Source organism: Brachyistius frenatus, unplaced genomic scaffold (assembly GCF_029030835.1).
Source record: "Brachyistius frenatus isolate BFR_SWC_R1_liver_20210118 unplaced genomic scaffold, ASM2903083v1 Contig_120, whole genome shotgun sequence".
Lineage (NCBI taxonomy): Eukaryota > Metazoa > Chordata > Actinopteri > Embiotocidae > Brachyistius > Brachyistius frenatus.
The window spans coordinates 1213096-1230772 of record NW_027210719.1 but is presented as its reverse complement, the minus strand read 5'-3'; the positions used below and the strand labels follow the sequence as shown (position 1 = coordinate 1230772).

Below are 17677 nucleotides of genomic sequence, written 5' to 3'. Positions count from 1 at the left end.
ACATGTTGGGTGGGACAAGATCACCAAAATGCCCACGTCAGTCTCCTGACTGTGTATATGGATTACATGTGATCCATTCAGCTGCACCCTTCGTAAAACAAAGTGGATTTTCTTATTGTACTATTTCAAAAAAAATGTACATCTGGAAGATGGTCTGCAGTGAAGCACAGTACAATGTCTTTGATTTGAAGCTTTGTAGTAGAGTGGTTTGAACAAAGCAGTAAAGCTGGATTTAAATTTGTGCACAAAGGTACTGTGATGCTTTTGGAAAAAGATGTGAAGCCAACACACACACACACACATACAGACACACAAACAACACAGATATATCTACATTGCCACCAATAACTCTTTTACTCTTCTAATTTTAAGAGCTGAAGTTAAAACTTGGGCATGGGGATCTGTGGAGTATAGTCAGCCAGGAGAGAAACCATCAGACCCTGGAAGAGATGACAGTTATCACGATCAGTAGATGAAGATAAACTGGAGGCAAAGTCTATTCGAAGAAGATTCATCTAAACGGCACATTAAATAATGGAGGCTTCAGCAGATTACCCACCATGATGGTCCATTTCCTATTCTCGGCCTCTGGGAAGACGAGGGAGCGGGACGAGTAGAACACCTGGTCATCCACCTCTTCCATTTTCCGAGGGAGACAGTGCAGGAAGGTCCAGTCTGGTTTGGCCACGCTTCCTGTCTGTAATGGACCAACGACCAAACATGTAGATAAAATCGACAAAGTGTGGTGACACACCGGGTAGAATAAAAATGTAAAAAATAAAATTCTATTAAATTTGTGCTTTGTTGCTAATGAATGGTGTCAGACTTATAATACTTCTACAGATCAAAACAGTGTCCGTGTAGTGTGTCTCATAATATCACGCTGTCCATTTTTACCTTTACTATCCTGTACTGTGTAAATCATTTTAACAAATCACATTTTATGAGTTGTTTTTTTTTAAAGTTTACCTTCTCAGTTACATGTAGTTTGAGATGATTAAATGCAGTTTTGTTTAGAGACATAGACACTGTTTTGCGCAGTACTGATTTGCTGGCTGTCGTAGTGTGTGCACAGAAGTGAGACATTTGGAAATGAGCCCTGCTGCAGCTGGTGGACAACTGCTCACCTCTCCAACATCTACCGGTGGCTTGATGTGTGAGCCGAAGACTGGATACGAGAACAGGGGGGGAGGGAGTGTGTATTTGCTTCTAAATGATACAAAAATAATGTCCTTCTTTACCTGCATGGTAATCTGGTAACCATGGAAGTCTTTGAGCCTTTTTTTCTTCTCCTCTTCCTGGCCCATGCTGACCCAGGTGTCCGTGACCAAAACATTGCTGCCATGGGCGGCCTCCATGGGGTCGGAGGTCAGAACGAGTTGGGTCCCATGCTGAGAAAGAACGTAGTATTATTTATTAATAATAACCCAGACAGACTTGTTTAATCAGAAAATTAGCCAACCAAAGTGCTCTGTTTAGACAGACAGACAGATAGATATATAGACTTTATTGATCCCACGAGGGGAATGACACCTCCAGAGGACCTCACCTGTTTGGAGAGCCTTTGTGCCTCTTGAATAACACTCTGTTCTGGCTCATAACCCTGAGAATAAAGATGCAGTTTTATCTCAGTGTCACTAAAAGTGCAGAGATGAGAGGCTGGCTGCCAGAAAACAAAACAATAAGTGCAGCATACATGTACGCGAGAGTGTAACAAGAGGCGAACCTTCGGTGTAGCAACCTTAAGATGAACTCCCAGTTTGGCAGCCGTCATCATGAAGGAGTGGAGGACATTGTTCCCGTCTCCAATCCAGCTCACCGTTAGTCCACTGAGGGAACCATAATGCTCCTGGAGGAGAAACGTAGTAATTCAGGAAACGCTACACCATTGCTGCGCACTGGATGAAAATTGTAGTATATCGAGCGGTGAGAGTGCCTGTAAAGTGAGGAAGTCAGCCAGGATCTGGATCGGGTGGTAGAGGTCAGACAGACCGTTGATGATGGGGATGGACGCCTCCTTATCCAGCTCCTCCAGCGTAGCGTGGCCGTACACTCGCGCCAAGACAATATCACAGAGTCCAGAGAGAACCCTGTGGTGACAGCGCAGAGATCACATGCAGGCTGAACCAGGAGGGACGATCAGGCTAAGAAACACCCCACCTGTTGTTATCACAGTAATCACAGCACACTACAAGTCAACATCAGAGGACAATATGCTAATAATGAGCAGTTTTTTTTCTTTCAACATGTCCATGGTTAAACAAAGATCATTTAACATTTATGTATAAGAAATTATAACACTCACTTAGCTGTGTCTGTGCTACTCTCATTCACTCCCAGATGGATGTCCTGCGAGGTGAGGAAACAGGGGTGTCCACCCAGCAAAGCAAAACCTGGCATTATGATATTAAGGCAACTTTAGTTTTCCTAAAAGCAAAGTAGTATTTAAAGAGAACAATCACATGGAACAATGTGAGCGTTGAAGGGGAGTAGAGGGGGGGGACGACGAGAGGAGAAAGCTGTTCAGACTGTTTTGTTAACGGCTTGCGTTGAAAGTTGCCCTTCAGCTGTTCTTTTGTGTCCTCATTCACAATGACTTTGCATCAATGGTATCGGCGCAACTAAAAGTCGTGTTCTCATGAATGAAATAAAGGTATGCAGCTCATCTGCGTAAACTTGACACTTAAAAATGGCCTTTATAAATGTGGCCTGAAGTGTCCCACCAACTTTTTTTTAATATTTTTTATTGATAGGGTTGTCTGACTGAGCCACATGTGTAGGAGTGAATGCTTATATACAAACACCTGTTTCTGTGGACATTCTTGTTCTGGTGCTCCTCTTCTCAAATATCATGGCAATGGACTTTCCTTGTAGAAGAGGCAGATACTGAAATAGAAATGACAGATGGCCTCTTTAAATGACCCAACCAGAGAGACCACAGAGTAAAAATAAAATCAAATGAAAATAGACGTTAGTATTTGTTTATAAAAACCTGTTTTTCATGCTTGATCCGATGCTTGAGGTCCGCTGACACCCACAGCAGCCTCTTGATTTCTTCGGAGCTAAAATCTTTAAGTGTGAGACAACTGCGACCTTTTAAATTTACTGAACCAAGGGAGGCAGCCCCAGTCCTGAAAAAGTAACAAACGGAGGCCAATTGCACATATCGTTATTAAAACACGCGCTATTGACAAAACTTTCCTGTTTCCACATGTGAAATAGTAATGTGGAGTTTCTTACCCAAACCCTCGTGCCGAAGGGTTATAAAGAGATTTTAAACATTTGAAAACGGGACTGTTCACAGAAAACAGCCTCAAAGACATTGCAGCTCAAAGTAAATTCCGGTGGGAGCGTGTTGGTGCGTGACTGTATCATCAGAAGTCCCAAACGCGTGCAGCCAGAGCAGAGAGCTGCGTGGCTTTGCTGACGTCACCGCAGGAGCCGGAAATGAGGCGTGGTTTCTTCTAGTTTTGTGTTTTGTGCTTTGAAAATAAAATGTAACGATATCTGCTTTTGGAAATTAATGTTGTAATAAGTGATGTACGAAGAGGACGTATTAGGGTCATTGTAGGTAAAAAAAAAAAAATGAATGAATAAAGATACAAATTACGGTGATTCAAAGAAAAAAATAACAACCCTCAAGATTAAAGTTGTAAATTTACTAGAAAAAAATCGAATATTTTCTGAAAATATAATGCCCCAAATTTACGATGAATAAACTCGAATAATCTATAAGAAAGTGATAAATTACCTTTAAAAAAAAAAATCACCCATTTGACAAAAACCTCAGGTTTACTTCTGAATTGACGGCAATGTCTCTATTAAATCCAGATGACTTTGAAAATATGGTCATTTTGGGCTAAAATCATGAGTATTTTTTTTTTGTATTGCTCAATTAAAATGCAACGTATGTTTACATTTTTGATTAAGTAATCTGCTGCAACTACAGTAGGCCTACGTCAAGTGGCAGAGTGGTGTGATATATGGATATATGGATATATGGGTGTGATACGTCAATTTGGGCGGATTAATATTCTTGTTTTGAGGTTATTAACGTTATTTTTTTTTCAACTTAAACCAAAACTTTTAAGAACACGTTATGTTTCATTAAAGTCTGTGTTTTTTTGTTTTTTGTATTAAAGTAATTAATCTCCTGACTAAATAGTTTTAAAAGGCAAACATGAGGATAAATATGTCTCTATTAATTAAACGTTACTTTCACTTGTCCTTTAAGGACAGCCAGCTGGCTGAGATCACTCCTGCTGACCTCTGATCTCTCCGTGATCTCCCTACCGGTGGTGAGCTGCGCGGTGAAGAGGAGGAAGAAGAGGAGGAGGAGGAGGCGGCGGTGTGAAGGGGATAGCGGTGGAGAAGATGGGGCAGACCGATGTGAACATACCCGGTGAGAGTCCTTCCCACACTACTAGGCAGCATATTTATATTTTTAAATACCTGGCCTTTCCTCTGCTGACAGTGTGTATGTGCTGTAAACCTGCTGCTATTTCTGGCACCCTGCTGCTACTTAACTCGCCTGACATCGGGCAGCAGGCTGGACTGGGATTTACCCGGTGTTAAGTTGGAGAAGCGCTGTAAATGTGTGCCTTTGCTTTGCTGTATTACCCGATTTAAGGCTTCCTAAACACGAACCACACTCTCATTCAGCAGAAACAGGAGCCGTCTTCACATTTGGAAAGAGCACTTTTGCTGATAATGTGCCAAGCAAGTTCTGGTTAAAGAATGACCGTCCGGTGCATATATCATGTGGTGGAGAGCACTCAGCGGTCATCACAGGTACTTGTGCTAAACGCTTGCGTCATTAAAACGTTGTTCATTATGTAGACCATGTCGGTAGACAAATCAAACTTCTATCCCTGTAATGAATGTGAAGGAAACGGGAGGCTGCTCATGTTTGGTGAGAATACATGGGGACAGCTGGGGCTGAGATTGAAGTCTGCTGCTGCCAGCAAACCTGCCTCTGTGAGAGGTAAGACACTTTACGCTTGGACTGTACCTAGTCACGATTTTCTACTGCTGTTGTCATTTTCAGGACTAATTCTTTTATCAGTTGGTCCATAAACTGTCAAAAAACATTGAAAAGCCCACGTTAGCCTGCTTGTTTTGTCACTCCAAAATCCAAAGACATTCAGTGTAATAGCATCTAAGTAGACGATATTGTAGAAATGACAACTGATGCTTCAACAAAATATTTACACAGTGATTTTTTTTTAATAAATAATCACAAGTAATGTGGATGTAATGACTAAGTGAGTCGTCAAGTAAAATAACAGCTAAAACAGTCTTGTAAGTTTCAGAAAATAACATAATTGTATCATAATGAACCCTTTAAGGAGGAAAAAACAACATTTGAGCCGTATGATGATATCCAAAATCTAAGATCATATCCAGTCTCACATCACAATATAAATCTGATATTGATATTGTCCAGCCCAACAGGTAAGCTTAAAAAAAATTATATAACCATAGAAAGATTGATATTTTTGATTTATTAATGACTGAAACAATTATATGATTATCTGAAAGGTGGTCGTTAATATTTTGTCAATTGACTAATTGATTAACTGCCAAATTGTTTCAGCTCTTCTTTGCATATTGGCAGAAAAGGCCTAAATTAGGGTATTTTTGAAGTCCTTTTTAAGTAGCTGCAGTTTAATAATTGTGTATTTTCTGTCCAGCCTTGAAGTCTGAGAAGGTGAAGCTGGTGGCTTGTGGGAGAGATCACACGATCATCTACACTAGTAAGATATCATATAAAGAATATTAGAATAATATGTGACATATTTGCATGGACACAGAATATAATTCTCCCTAAACTGTTTGCCCTTGCATTGAATTCGATTTCAATATTTTCAGGTCGTGGCAGTGTGTACGGTGCTGGTAGTAACCAGGAGGGGCAGCTCGGTTTGGGCCACAGCAACAACACTGCGTCCTTTCGCCTGCTGCCTGCCTTCTGTGACTGTGCACCAATCAAAATGCTTTCTGCAGGATGCAACACCTCAGCTGCCTTAACAGGTCCAAACAGTGATCATACAATCAATGTATCTGCTATTCAAGATGCTGTAGCGGAGGTCTAAACTGTATATATGTGTGTGTTGTTTGATTTTCTGTTTTTTTGTGTGTTGGTAGAGGACGGGAGGCTGTTCATGTGGGGAGACAACTCTGTGGGTCAGATTGGTGTAGGGGACGAGGGATTTGCAGCAGAGCCCAGAGAGGTGGATGTTGGTGAGGAGGTGATATGGGTCTCCTGTGGGTACCACCACTCAGCATTTGTCACAGGTACAACAGAGTCCAGCCAAATATAGCAGAAGAGCCCCTCACCCAGTCCGATCTGTAAATTAACCAATTTTCAGAAACCATTTACTGTGTTGTCTTTTTTTCCCAGTGAGCGGTGACCTCTATACGTTTGGTGAGAGTGCGAATGGAAGACTTGGTCTCGAGGTGCGGCAGCTGGCCAATCACAGAGTCCCTCAGCGGGTGCAAGGCATTCTGGGTCATGCCACACAGGTGTGCTGTGGAGGAGAGCACACAGTCACAGTTACAGGTACGTTACCGGCATAAAGAAAGAGCAAAGTATTGATATTATGAAGTGAACAGGCTCCATTACTAATAAAAGCATTTTTCCCTATATTATCAGGAAAAATCAGTGTGACAATCTTCAAAGACACCTTATTTTTTAAAGGTCATGAAATCGAAAAAAAAAAAAAAGTCACTTCTATTAAGAAAAACTTTTAGTACAATGAAGTTGCAGTATTTCCTACATATAACGATTAAAAATGCACAATAATCATTTCTGAAATGGAATGCAAGTGTAAAGAAGTATTAAACTAAAATATTCAATACTGATGAGTGTGTCTGTTTTTGCTAGGGGAGAACGTGTACACGTTCGGCAGAGGTCAGCACGGTCAGCTGGGCCACGGAACGTTTCTGTTTGAAGTTCATTTGCCAAAAGCACTGGAGCACTTTTCTAACAGCAGCATCAGACACGTCGCTTGTGGAGAGAGCCACACCGCTGTGATCACAAGTGAGCCATGTTTGAACATCACGCTAATTTAAAAAAAAAATGGTATTGCCTGTTCAGGTTTGTTAAATCATGTTTTACACGTCAAGAGTACTCAAGGCTGCAGGATCATGCGTTTGGTATTTATGGGGCTACAGGTAGTTGTTCAAATCCCCAGAGGAAATTCACCTCGCCTGCTTTGCTACTGACATTAGTCAGTTATTGAATCTGTATGATTTCAAAGAAATTCCCAGAGCCACAGAGTCTTTAAGAAATTCCATTACAAATTATATTAAACTGATAAAGCAGCATTTCCTTTCAGACATTTTTGCTCGATAAATTACTTTGACAAATAATCAATTGTCAAAATGTTAATTGATCAAATTTCTGTCATTTGACAAATGGATTTATCCACCAATCACAACAATGTAATAAATACTGATTAGTGCAGCAATATTTAAATATTTAATATTGAATTCTTTTATATTTAGAGTCAAAAAGAATGAAAAAGAAAAAATATCACATAGAAATTCACATAAATAGTAAATATATATAATTATTAACATGTATGTTGGTCAGGTGTCAGCGGCTGTTTCTCAGTTTATAAGAAGCGAAAAATGTTGCTCACAATTTCTGCAGTGATTGAATATGTCGAGCCTTCATCTAATTCACACATCCTCATCCTCCTGCACAGACAGCGGGCTGCTCTACACGTTCGGTGATGGTCGTCATGGAAAACTTGGGTTAGGGGAGGAGAACTACATCAACCAGTTCAGCCCGACACTCTGCACACGGTTTCGCCAATTCAACGTTGAGTCAGTAAGTGAAGGTGGTTTCAGGGCAGCAGGGATGCAGGTCATGCATCAATCCCAGGTTTTGATCTCGAGGGGATCTACAGGTGTTAAAAAAGGCTTGAAAGGCAGTGAGCTGAGTTCCCTCAAAAAAGATTATTTTTTTAAATGGTTAATCCGGTCATACATTTTCAGCCACTTCTCTGGGTCCAGGTTATAATAATTGATATTTAATTGTGTTAATTAATGTTACATTGACAACAAATGATTGTTTTCTCGTGTCCTCTCATTAGGTGTCCGGTGGTGGTCACCACATGTTGGTACTGGCTGCGCCCAAACCACCAGAGAACCAAGAAGCAGTGCCAGAAAAGGACGTCATAATCACACACTTTTTGGAGCCAAGTTATACAGAAGTTCTCTTTCCAGACACTTTTATTGATCCAACTCCACTTGTCCCAAAGTCAGCTCTGTCTGCTCGAGCCCGTCACAGAGAAAAAGTAGGAACCAACTCTTCATTACTAATATTTCAAACATAACAATGTTTTTACATTAACATCAGAAAACAGGGTGCAAATCCTGAAAAGTTGTAAAAAACACAGCATTTACTGTTCATAAAAATGAATGGTATTGAAGGACTTTAAATTAAATTCACAAAAGTCTGAGTTACTTTCTCTTGCCTGCTGTAGGCAGTAATGTTTTGATATTTGTTTGCAAGGTTGTGGGCTGTTTGGATATGTTATACACTTGTGAACTGTCTGACAGCACAGGAGGCTGGTCAGTCTTTAAATGGAGCCTCAGTAGGCACCACTAGACCTGCAGCAAACCAGTGTAAAAATGGGGATGCATCAACTTTTGTGACATCTTTCCATGAAAAGGATTTATGTCATAGTCATGTGAGTGTTTTCCATGGGTTAAACCATCCATTCCTTTTAATTTTGTAACAACTTAAAGATTAAAATTATTGTTAAAATAAAACCGTGATATAATCATAACAAAATAGTGGCCTTTATAATCCCCACTGGTTTTCCATATTTTTATACAATGGCCATGAAACTGGAATTAAATTGCATTTCATATCTACACCACTATGTGGCGTTAAAAGGTCTTACAGTCTCCGTGGAGAAGTTTCTCATCTTGACTTTAGATCATTGTAATCACTGTTTAACTCCAATGGGGGGCAGTGTTACTCCAGACTTCAGATCTACTGTAGCACACGCAAAGGAACTGCTTGAAGGGGGCTCCTTAAGACACATTACAGACCAAGCTCAGTGCTGTTTTTGCTGCTTTCTGTCTTTCAGGAGAGTTCTGTAGAGCTCTTCGGGGAGATGTTTCAGAGCCTCCCACGTCTTCGTTCTGGCTTCAGCAACACCTCACGGCAAACGTCCAGAAACAGCCTAACCCAAAAAACGTTTTCAAAGGACATTACGAGCCCTTCATCATCACCCAAACCACAATCACAAGCAACAGCAAGCCCCCTTCTCTCCCCCAGATCTCAGTCCATATCCCCTCAAAGACTTTTGTTATCCTCAAAGGAATCGAGCCCACATTCACAATCATCACGCACACTTAAGAAAAAGGCCTCCACCATTGCTTCTTTTAAGTCTATATCTAAAGAGTTGCCTTCTCCCTTGCTGTCACCTAAATCTATAACAAAAAGTAACCCCAACATCCCTGAATCCACTAGACAGACTCCTAAAACCAGAGTATACCGAGCAGCACACACTAGAAAGGCCTTAAGCGACAAACTGTCATCTCCTTTACCTCCTAAAGAGCCCTGCAGCCCGACTAGACCCCCCACTCATGTTTCCAATAAACATCTCAGTGAGGGTGAGCATCCTGCGACTCCACAAACAGGTACTTTGATCCTATAATTTTAACAAGTGTCTAGAATGCTTGTTGTGTTCATGAAAATATGGAAATAGATACTGCAGTTTAACCAAGTCTTGTTTATTGTTTCAGAGGGAGAAACTGTCAAGAGACAGAATGTCACTGAAGATGTGGAAGAGAAAGGAGTCGACTCAGACTTTTGGTCATATACGGTGAGAGAAGTGAATTTTAATGGCTCATTAAGCAATTGATAGAGTAGATATCATCCACTGAGTCATAAACAGAGAGTCAGTTGAATGTTATTTTCCTCTTTTGGCTTCTTCTTTCTGCTCTAGATTATATGCACTCCAGGGCAGGAAGCAGCTACGTTGAACACTCACTGACTTTTCCAGGAAATGTGCATACCTCAGCATACATACTGTATGTGTGTGTGTGTTCCTGTAAGCACAAGTGTGTGTGTGTGTGTGTGTGTGTGTGTGTGTGTGTGTGTGTGTGTGTGTGTGTGTGTGTGTGTGTGTGTGTGTGTGTGTGTGTGTGTGTGTGTGTGTGTGTGTGTGTGTGTGTGTGTGTGTGTGTGTGTGGAGAAAGTTTCCACTTAGTGTTACACTGAAGTGAAATTGATTCTGGTGTTTTAGTCTCTCAGTTTTTCATCTTAATTTTGTTTTGTTCCAAGAATCTCTGTGATGAATCTCATCCAAGCAGATTCAGATGTTTGGATAGCTTCTGCCAATACACAAATGTGTTTGGGCTCTGGCCCTCAGATACACAAACACACACAGATACACACACACACACACACACACACACACACACACACACACACACACACACACACACACACACACACACACACACACACACACACACACACACACACACACACACACACACACACACACACACACAATTGCTTTGGAAAAGTTGGCAGGAATCCTTCCACATCTCATCAGTGTTTCCACAGCCAGCGATGAAGCAAGCTGTGAAGGAGTCTCCTACGTTGTTGTGTGCAACGGGTTACTGCAACATGTGGTGCTCAGTAACCCGCTGCTGTCCTGTAGCTGTAGTGGTAGATGTTTGTCAGCATGTACAGTATGTGCATATGTGCTCACGTGTGTGGGCTGTAAGTGTGACAAAACAATAGACTGAGTAGCTCTAGACAGGCTTGCATTGGTGCCACACTGGCTGCTCCGTGATTGACACCTCACTGACCCCCAATTAACCATAGCCTGTTTATCCCCAGAAGAGATGGAAAAATATGGATTCCTCGTCTTCGCTCCATCACCACAGTGGCTTTCTTTACCTCCCACCCACACCTGTACTTGAGGCTGACTACCTTGTTATGTGGGCCCACTGTGCCATATGTTTTATGATATTCTTGGAAGCCCCATTAAAATCCACACATACTCCATCATTTCCATATGCTTAAAGATCATTTTATATACATGTTCAAATTATATTGTACAAAAATGTACCAAAATGTATTTTTAGATGATGATCACATCTAAATATACACTTCCAATAAATGTTCTGTAGTGTAAAATACAGATGTGTAATATTCAAAACACCTTAACAACTGAAACATCTCTAAACCGAATAAGGTTCATACGCTGAATTTTAAAGCATTAAAATGCTAAAGAACCTAATTACTGTCATATTGATTGCAGACCGGCTACTGCGCTGATGCCACTTTTATTTTTATAACATGGTATTGTCCAGCCTATGACCTTTTTTTGCCCAGTTTTTTTTTTTTTTTTATATCTGACCAAATTTGTGTGATTTTTTACAGGAAAAGAAAAAGGGCAGAGCTCTGAGACGAACTGCAAAAGAGGCAGAACAACTCCTATCCAATAGGAAAACAGATCAAAACTCTCCTGAGGCCTTAACCACAGAGCTTCTGAAAGGCACCAGCTCCTTAAAGAAAGATGTGTCTCCACTGAAGAGCACAAAGAAGAACCACAAAGTCAAAGGCAAAGAGAACATTACCAAGGAGTCTGATAAAATCAAAACTCCAGAAAACAGACAACCTCAAAAGAAGCTTTCCCAGCTTAAGTCACCAAAACGTGATAAGAGCAAACTGTCAGAGTACAGTCCAAAAACACAACAATCGGTCTGGAAGAAACTGAATGAAGCGCAGCAGAGACTGACTGAAGTGAAGAAAAATCCCAGGAAGAAAAGAAACTTGACAGAAAGTAATATAAACCAAGCGGATGTGAAAGACAGCTCTTTTCAGAGAGATTTGATGGGGACCCCAAAAAGGGAGAAAATGAAATCATCAACTTTAGACAAGAGATCTCCTGTTATTAAGGTTACTAAAGGAAATGAAACAACCAGTTCGATTTCCATTGAAAAGGCTGCAAAGGAAGATGAAGTAATCCAAAACAAAAGCAAACCTGTTGAAATTGAGGTGCAACAGGGGACGCACCGAGTCAAATCAACTCCAACAAAAGATCAGAACAAGGTTAAATCTACTACAGGAAAAAGTCAAAGTAAATCCCTACCAGCAAAAAAAGAAAGCACACCTGTGACCATATCTTTTCAGCCTCACACTAAGAAATCTCTAAGTGTAAAGTCCACACCTGTGAAAGTTAAAGGGATGTCAAAAGAGCTCCAATCCACACCAGTCAAAGATCAAAGTAACACGCCTGTTAAAAGTAAAGACAAAGAAAAAGGTGAGGAAAATGAGTTAAGCATTGCCACGGACACCATTCAAAAAAGGAAAGGCAGAGCTGTGGATAAGCAGATGTTACCTAAAGTACAGGACAAAAAGAAGGCAAATAAATCTGAAAATGAACTGAAGACAAAAACAAAAGCCAGGGGAGAAGGAGAGAAAGACAAAGTTAAAGCTGAAGCTGATGTCGACTCTAAAGATAATAAAAAGACCAAGCCAAAGCGTAAGAAGATCGAAGCGCCATCCCGGCAGGATACACCTTCTGAAGTGACACGAAAATCCATTTCCTCACAAAGCCCCAAGAGAACAGAGGTGGTTTCTGTCAGTGGTGCCAAATCCCTGCAAGGCTCTGAACCTCTTGGTCCGGATTTGCTTGTGAATGAAACAGACAGAGAGGAAAGTCAGGGCCTGACAGAGGAAAACCCAAGGTGGGGTGAAATTCTCAGTACCGCAGCATGTCTTCTTCCTGCTGTTGGGATGGCAGGTGCAGCTATGGGGGTCTTCAGTGAGGCAGTGACAAGTGTCAGGGGTTTCCACTCTGACAGTGACAAAACCAGCTCGACACCACCTAAAACACCCGTTAAAGCAAAGCAATTCAGAAAGCAGAGCGCAGTCAAGCTGCCCTCCTCTTCCTCCACATCGCCACAGTTGTCTTCAACAGAACCATCGAGTGAAATAGAAGATGGCACGAAGAAAGACATCAGTGTCCTATCAGAGTCAAGAGAGGAAGAGGAAAAAAGTAGCGACACCACTCGTGACCCATCACAACAGGAGGCGGTGAAAAGTGACACGTCTGAGCAGATGAAGGGTGCAGACATGGAAACATCCACACAGGAACAGGGTGAAGAGGATGAAGATGAGAACACCTTTAAGGCTTCTGAAAAGGATGTGGATAACAAGGGAGATGAAACAGATACTGACGATGAGGAACTTGAGGAAGACAAAGATGGAAAGAGTGGAAGCGAGGTGGAAGATGAGGAGGAGGAGGATAGTGAAAGTAGTAGCAACAAAGAGGCTGAAGAAGAGAGTGGTTCTGAAGAGGGTGATGAAGATCAAGATCAGGAATCTGAGGAAGAAGAGGATGGGGAGAAAACAAACTCCAGCAGTGAGGAAGAAGAGGGCGGGGAGAAAACAAACTCCAGCAGTGAGGAAGAAGAGGGCGGGGAGAAAACAAACTCCAGCAGTGAGGAAGAAGAGGGCGGAGAGAAAACAAACTCCAGCAGTGAGGAAGAAGAGGGCGGAGAGAAAACAAACTCCAGCAGTGAGGAAGAAGAGGGCGGGGAGAAAACAAACTCCAGCAGTGAGGAAGAAGAGGGCGGAGAGAAAACAAACTCCAGCAGTGAGGAAGAAGAGGGCGGGGAGAAAACAAACTCCAGCAGTGAGGAAGAAGAGGGCGGAGAGAAAACAAACTCCAGCAGTGAGGAAGAAGATGAGGAGGAGAGCAATATGGAGACCGAGGGAGAGGAAGAGCACAGTAAGGAAACAGGTGGAGGATGGAGTGAATCCGAGTTGAGTGAAACAGCTGAGGAGGAGGAGGAAGGTGAAAGTGAGGAGTCAAGTGAAGAAGACAATAAAAATGATGAAGAGGAAAGTGAGGTGAGTGAAGATGAAGAGAAGAAAAGTGACGATGAATCAGAGAGTGCTGACAGCAAGAGCCAAGAGTTGGAGGAGGAGGAGGAGGAGGAGGGAGAGGAAAGTGACACTGCAGAGTCTGCAAAAAGCGAAGACGAAGATAAGGTTAATGAAGAGGAAGAGGATGAAACTGAGGAACAAAAAGATGATGAAGACTCCACAGAAAGTGAGGATGAGGAAAAAGGCTCAGAGGAAGATAAAGAGACAGAAGAAAGTGAAGGAGAGGAAGATGATGATGATGATGAAGACAGTGAGGCTAATGAAGAGGAGGAAGAGGAAAAAAGCAATCAAGAAAATGAAGACGAAGAGGGTGAGGAAGAAGAGGCGTCTGTAGATGATGAGGAAGCTGAGAAAGAAGAAGATGAGGAAGACAAAGAAGAGGGTGAGGAGAAGGAGGAGGAAGATGAGGGAGAAGCTGAGGGTGAGAGTGCAGAAGAAGAAGAGGAGGAGGAGGAAGATGAGGGAGAAGCTGAGGGTGAGAGTGCAGAAGAAAAAGAGGAGGAAGAGCGCACAGGGGATGAGGAAGAAGAGGATGGAGAGGATGTTGCAGAGGAGGAAGGAGAGGAGGAAGGAGAAGAGGAAGAGAGTGAAGGTGAAGGTGAAGAAGAGGAAAAAATAAAAAATGCAGCGGCTACTGAAAAAGCTACAGTTCAGAGTGATGATGAGCAGGAAGCGGAAGATGAAGAAGAGGATGAGGAAGAAGAGGAGGAAGATGAAAATACAAAGATTAAACAGAAAACACAGACAAGACTAAAAAATCAGAGATATGAAGGAAAAAAGGAACAAACTGAAAGCAAGGAAGGTGATGAAGATGAGGATGATGAGGAAGAGGGGGGAGAAGAAGAGGGTGATGAGGAGGAAGGAGATGAAGATACAAAGATTAAACAGAAAACACAGACAACACTAAAAAATCAGAGAGGTGAAGGAAAAGAGGAACAAACTGAAAGCAAAGAAGGTGATGAAGATGAGGAAGATGAGGATGAAGAGGAAGAGGGGGAAGAAGAAGAAGGGGATGAGGAGGAAGAAGGAGAAGGTGAAGATACAAAGATTAAACAGAAAACACCGACAAGACTAAAAAATCAGAGAGATGTAGGAAAAGAGGAACAAACTGAAAGCAAGGAAGGTGATGAAGATGAGGAAAATGATGATGAGGATGAAGAGGAAGAGGGGGAAGAAGAAGAAGGGGATGAGGAGGAAGAAGGAGAAGGTGAAGATACAAAGATTAAACAGAAAACACCGACAAGACTAAAAAATCTGAGAGATGAAGGAAAAAAGGAACAAACTGAAAGCAAGGAAGGTGATGAAGATGAGGAAAATGATGATGAGGATGCTGAGGGAGAGGAAGAGGGGGATGAGGAGGAAGAAGGAGAAGGTGAGGAGGAAGAAGGAGAAGGTGAGGAGGAAGAAAAAGTAAAATTAACAAAAACCAAAAAAGAGGACAAGCAGAAGTTTCCAGACAGAAAACAAGAGAAAGAAACACCCAAACCGGCACCGAGGACGAAGACGAGGCCGGACGAGGACAAGAGGCCGGACGGGGAGGACGGGGACAAGAGGCCGGACGGGGAGGACGGGGACAAGAGGCCGGAAGGGTCGCAGCAGTTCTGGAACAATGTGCTGCCTCAGTACTTGGACCTGCAGTGACGCGAGCACACGGTCTGATGCTGTGAAACCTCACTGGGAGTCACTCCATGAAACTGTCAGCTGAGTGGTTCAAACAGCAGCCTGCTGTTATTCTGTATTTTCTCTGACTGTCAACAAATTACCTGAAAACTCGAGAACAAAAGCATCTGACTCCTCTTTGACACACACACACACACACACACGGCCATTTTAATCCGAGGATGTAAATCTCTAAAAACAAATGCGTAGCTCATTCTTTTTCTTTAAAGCTCCTTTATTAATGAAACAGCGTGATACTTTGGTACTTGGTACCGCAGGACACTGAATAATCTGCAGCTTTTAATACTGCAGTGGATATTTACAGAGCACACTGCCGCCTGCTCTGCTCAAACATTATGCTGAGACGGGTGAGAGCGAACCAAAATAATACATTTGGGGCCCCGACAGCTAAACAATAACCTGAAACTCACTCTAAAAGTCAATAAAGCAGAGGGGAGCTGCAGGCTCATGTGAAACCTTTCACATTGTTCCTCCACTTTAAACCGCAGCACGCATGTTCAATATAATGGATTTGTTACCGAGCGTGTCTCATTTGTGTGTTTTTAAAGACAGTTTAACATTTCACCGTTGTAACATTATCAAACTTAAGAGAGAGATATTTAAGTTGAATTGCTTAATTAAAAATATAATAATCAATGCAGCAGAACTAGATTTTTTTTTTTTTTTATCGGACACATTCTTTTTCTTTGTAAAATAGTTGACAGACAGTACCCACAATGCAACTCCACTGCTCACCATTTAGTTGATGATTCAGGTGTATAATAGAGGCTTGAGTAGCCTTGATCTACAACGCTAGAGAGACAGTACTTGTTAGTGGGATGGATTTATTGATTAGGTCCTTTCATGGGATTTGTTGACAGAAAAATACAGAATATCAGAATACACTTTAAGAAATGTAAACGTGACTGTCAGTGAAGATTTGTTTTGAATTATTCTCTCTCTGTTTATCTTTTGATGTGTTCTCTTCTCTATCTGCAGACTTTCTGATGTAAAGGTCTGATGAGTGAATCACCTTATTTGAAACAAGTTTGAAACGTTTCATAAATGTATTTGTATTCCTCGTGTCTGTCGAGATGACGATGAATTACGGTCCGTGAATAAGAGGATTTTTATGCCTTTGAGACTTGGAAGTGAGCTGTGGCAGTCAAATGTTCACACCCTGCACCAGGATCAAACCTCCCTCAGGAAGAAAGTCACCAACATCAACTAATTGTAAGCATCATAACTAGGCCGTCTTAATCGTAAATCCCAGGCTGAAACCACATCAACGTGTCACACAGAGCCAAGTGAACAAAGACGGAGTCAACCGTTTCCTCACCTGACCTCAGAGAAACATCTCTCATCCTGAGCAGGCGTTTCACTTGGCTGGAGCCGGGGCGTAATTACAGCTCCAGAGATCCTCTCGCAGTCGCTCCGCTGCACGCCTCCTGCCTCCCCTTTCTTGTTTCCCTTCAAGACAAGGAGCTTCGTGTGTGGACTCGTCCCCTGCACAGGGGTCTGTAACCAAACCACATGCTTGTGGAGACAGAAAATTAAACACTGATTACTCTTTACTTTCACCCAGTTTGTCTACTGTGTGTGCGTGTGTTACAGAACATATTAATGATCATCTGTGTGTCTAATCTGCTGAAGAACATCTCCAAACACACTGCACCTCCTTCTACACCTCAGCCTCTAAGAGATGAAAAAAAAAACACCTGAAGACGGTGATTAGGATACCGTTACTCTAATAAGAAGATATCATCAGAATAGTGTTGCTAGGAAACTACTTGGATCCAACTTTACTTCCTGTAAAATGTTTACATCATTAGGAACAGGGAGTAAACTTGCGCCCGTGTTTCCACCGTGGCCCACGGCTGTGTGCTGCTCTTCAGAGGAGCTCAGCGGATACTGCAGGTTATTCTAACAGGAGGCACACAACCAGGTGAAGAAGGTGGAGTGAAACGAATAGAAATAGACATTTTGACTTGTCAGACAGATGTAACATGGTTATCTGCCGTGTGGCCTGGCTGTAACGGCTTGGACTGAGCCATTAATAATGTCACGTGATCGTCACTTGTGTGT

General features: G+C 42.0%; 2 protein-coding genes across 3 annotated transcripts; one reads left to right on the top strand and one right to left on the bottom strand.

Annotated features, from left to right (window-relative positions):
* Window positions 1–332: 332 nt before the first annotated feature.
* On the bottom strand, window positions 333–3393 carry otc (ornithine transcarbamylase). The gene is made up of 10 exons (XM_069713602.1): window positions 3241–3393; window positions 2993–3131; window positions 2805–2886; window positions 2306–2393; window positions 1937–2090; window positions 1727–1849; window positions 1550–1603; window positions 1242–1391; window positions 560–697; window positions 333–440 (listed from the first exon to the last, which is right to left on the bottom strand). Exons 1-10 carry the CDS (start codon window positions 3321–3323, stop codon window positions 381–383), a joined length of 1071 nt encoding a protein of 356 aa, XP_069569703.1. The 5' UTR covers window positions 3324–3393; the 3' UTR covers window positions 333–380.
* Window positions 3394–4297: 904 nt separating this feature from the next.
* rpgra (retinitis pigmentosa GTPase regulator a) lies at window positions 4298–17172 on the top strand. Of its 2 annotated transcripts, none has more exons than XM_069713626.1 (13): window positions 4298–4402; window positions 4666–4791; window positions 4889–4984; window positions 5694–5756; window positions 5872–6030; window positions 6145–6294; window positions 6401–6559; window positions 6884–7039; window positions 7710–7834; window positions 8100–8303; window positions 9105–9660; window positions 9766–9845; window positions 11420–17172. In XM_069713626.1, exons 1-13 carry the CDS (start codon window positions 4375–4377, stop codon window positions 15572–15574), a joined length of 6057 nt encoding a protein of 2018 aa, XP_069569727.1. In that variant the 5' UTR covers window positions 4298–4374; the 3' UTR covers window positions 15575–17172. The 2 variants fall into 2 exon arrangements, with proteins under 2 accessions (XP_069569727.1, XP_069569726.1); XM_069713625.1 differs by having other exon boundaries at window positions 4302–4402; window positions 4663–4791.
* Window positions 17173–17677: the final 505 nt, after the last annotated feature.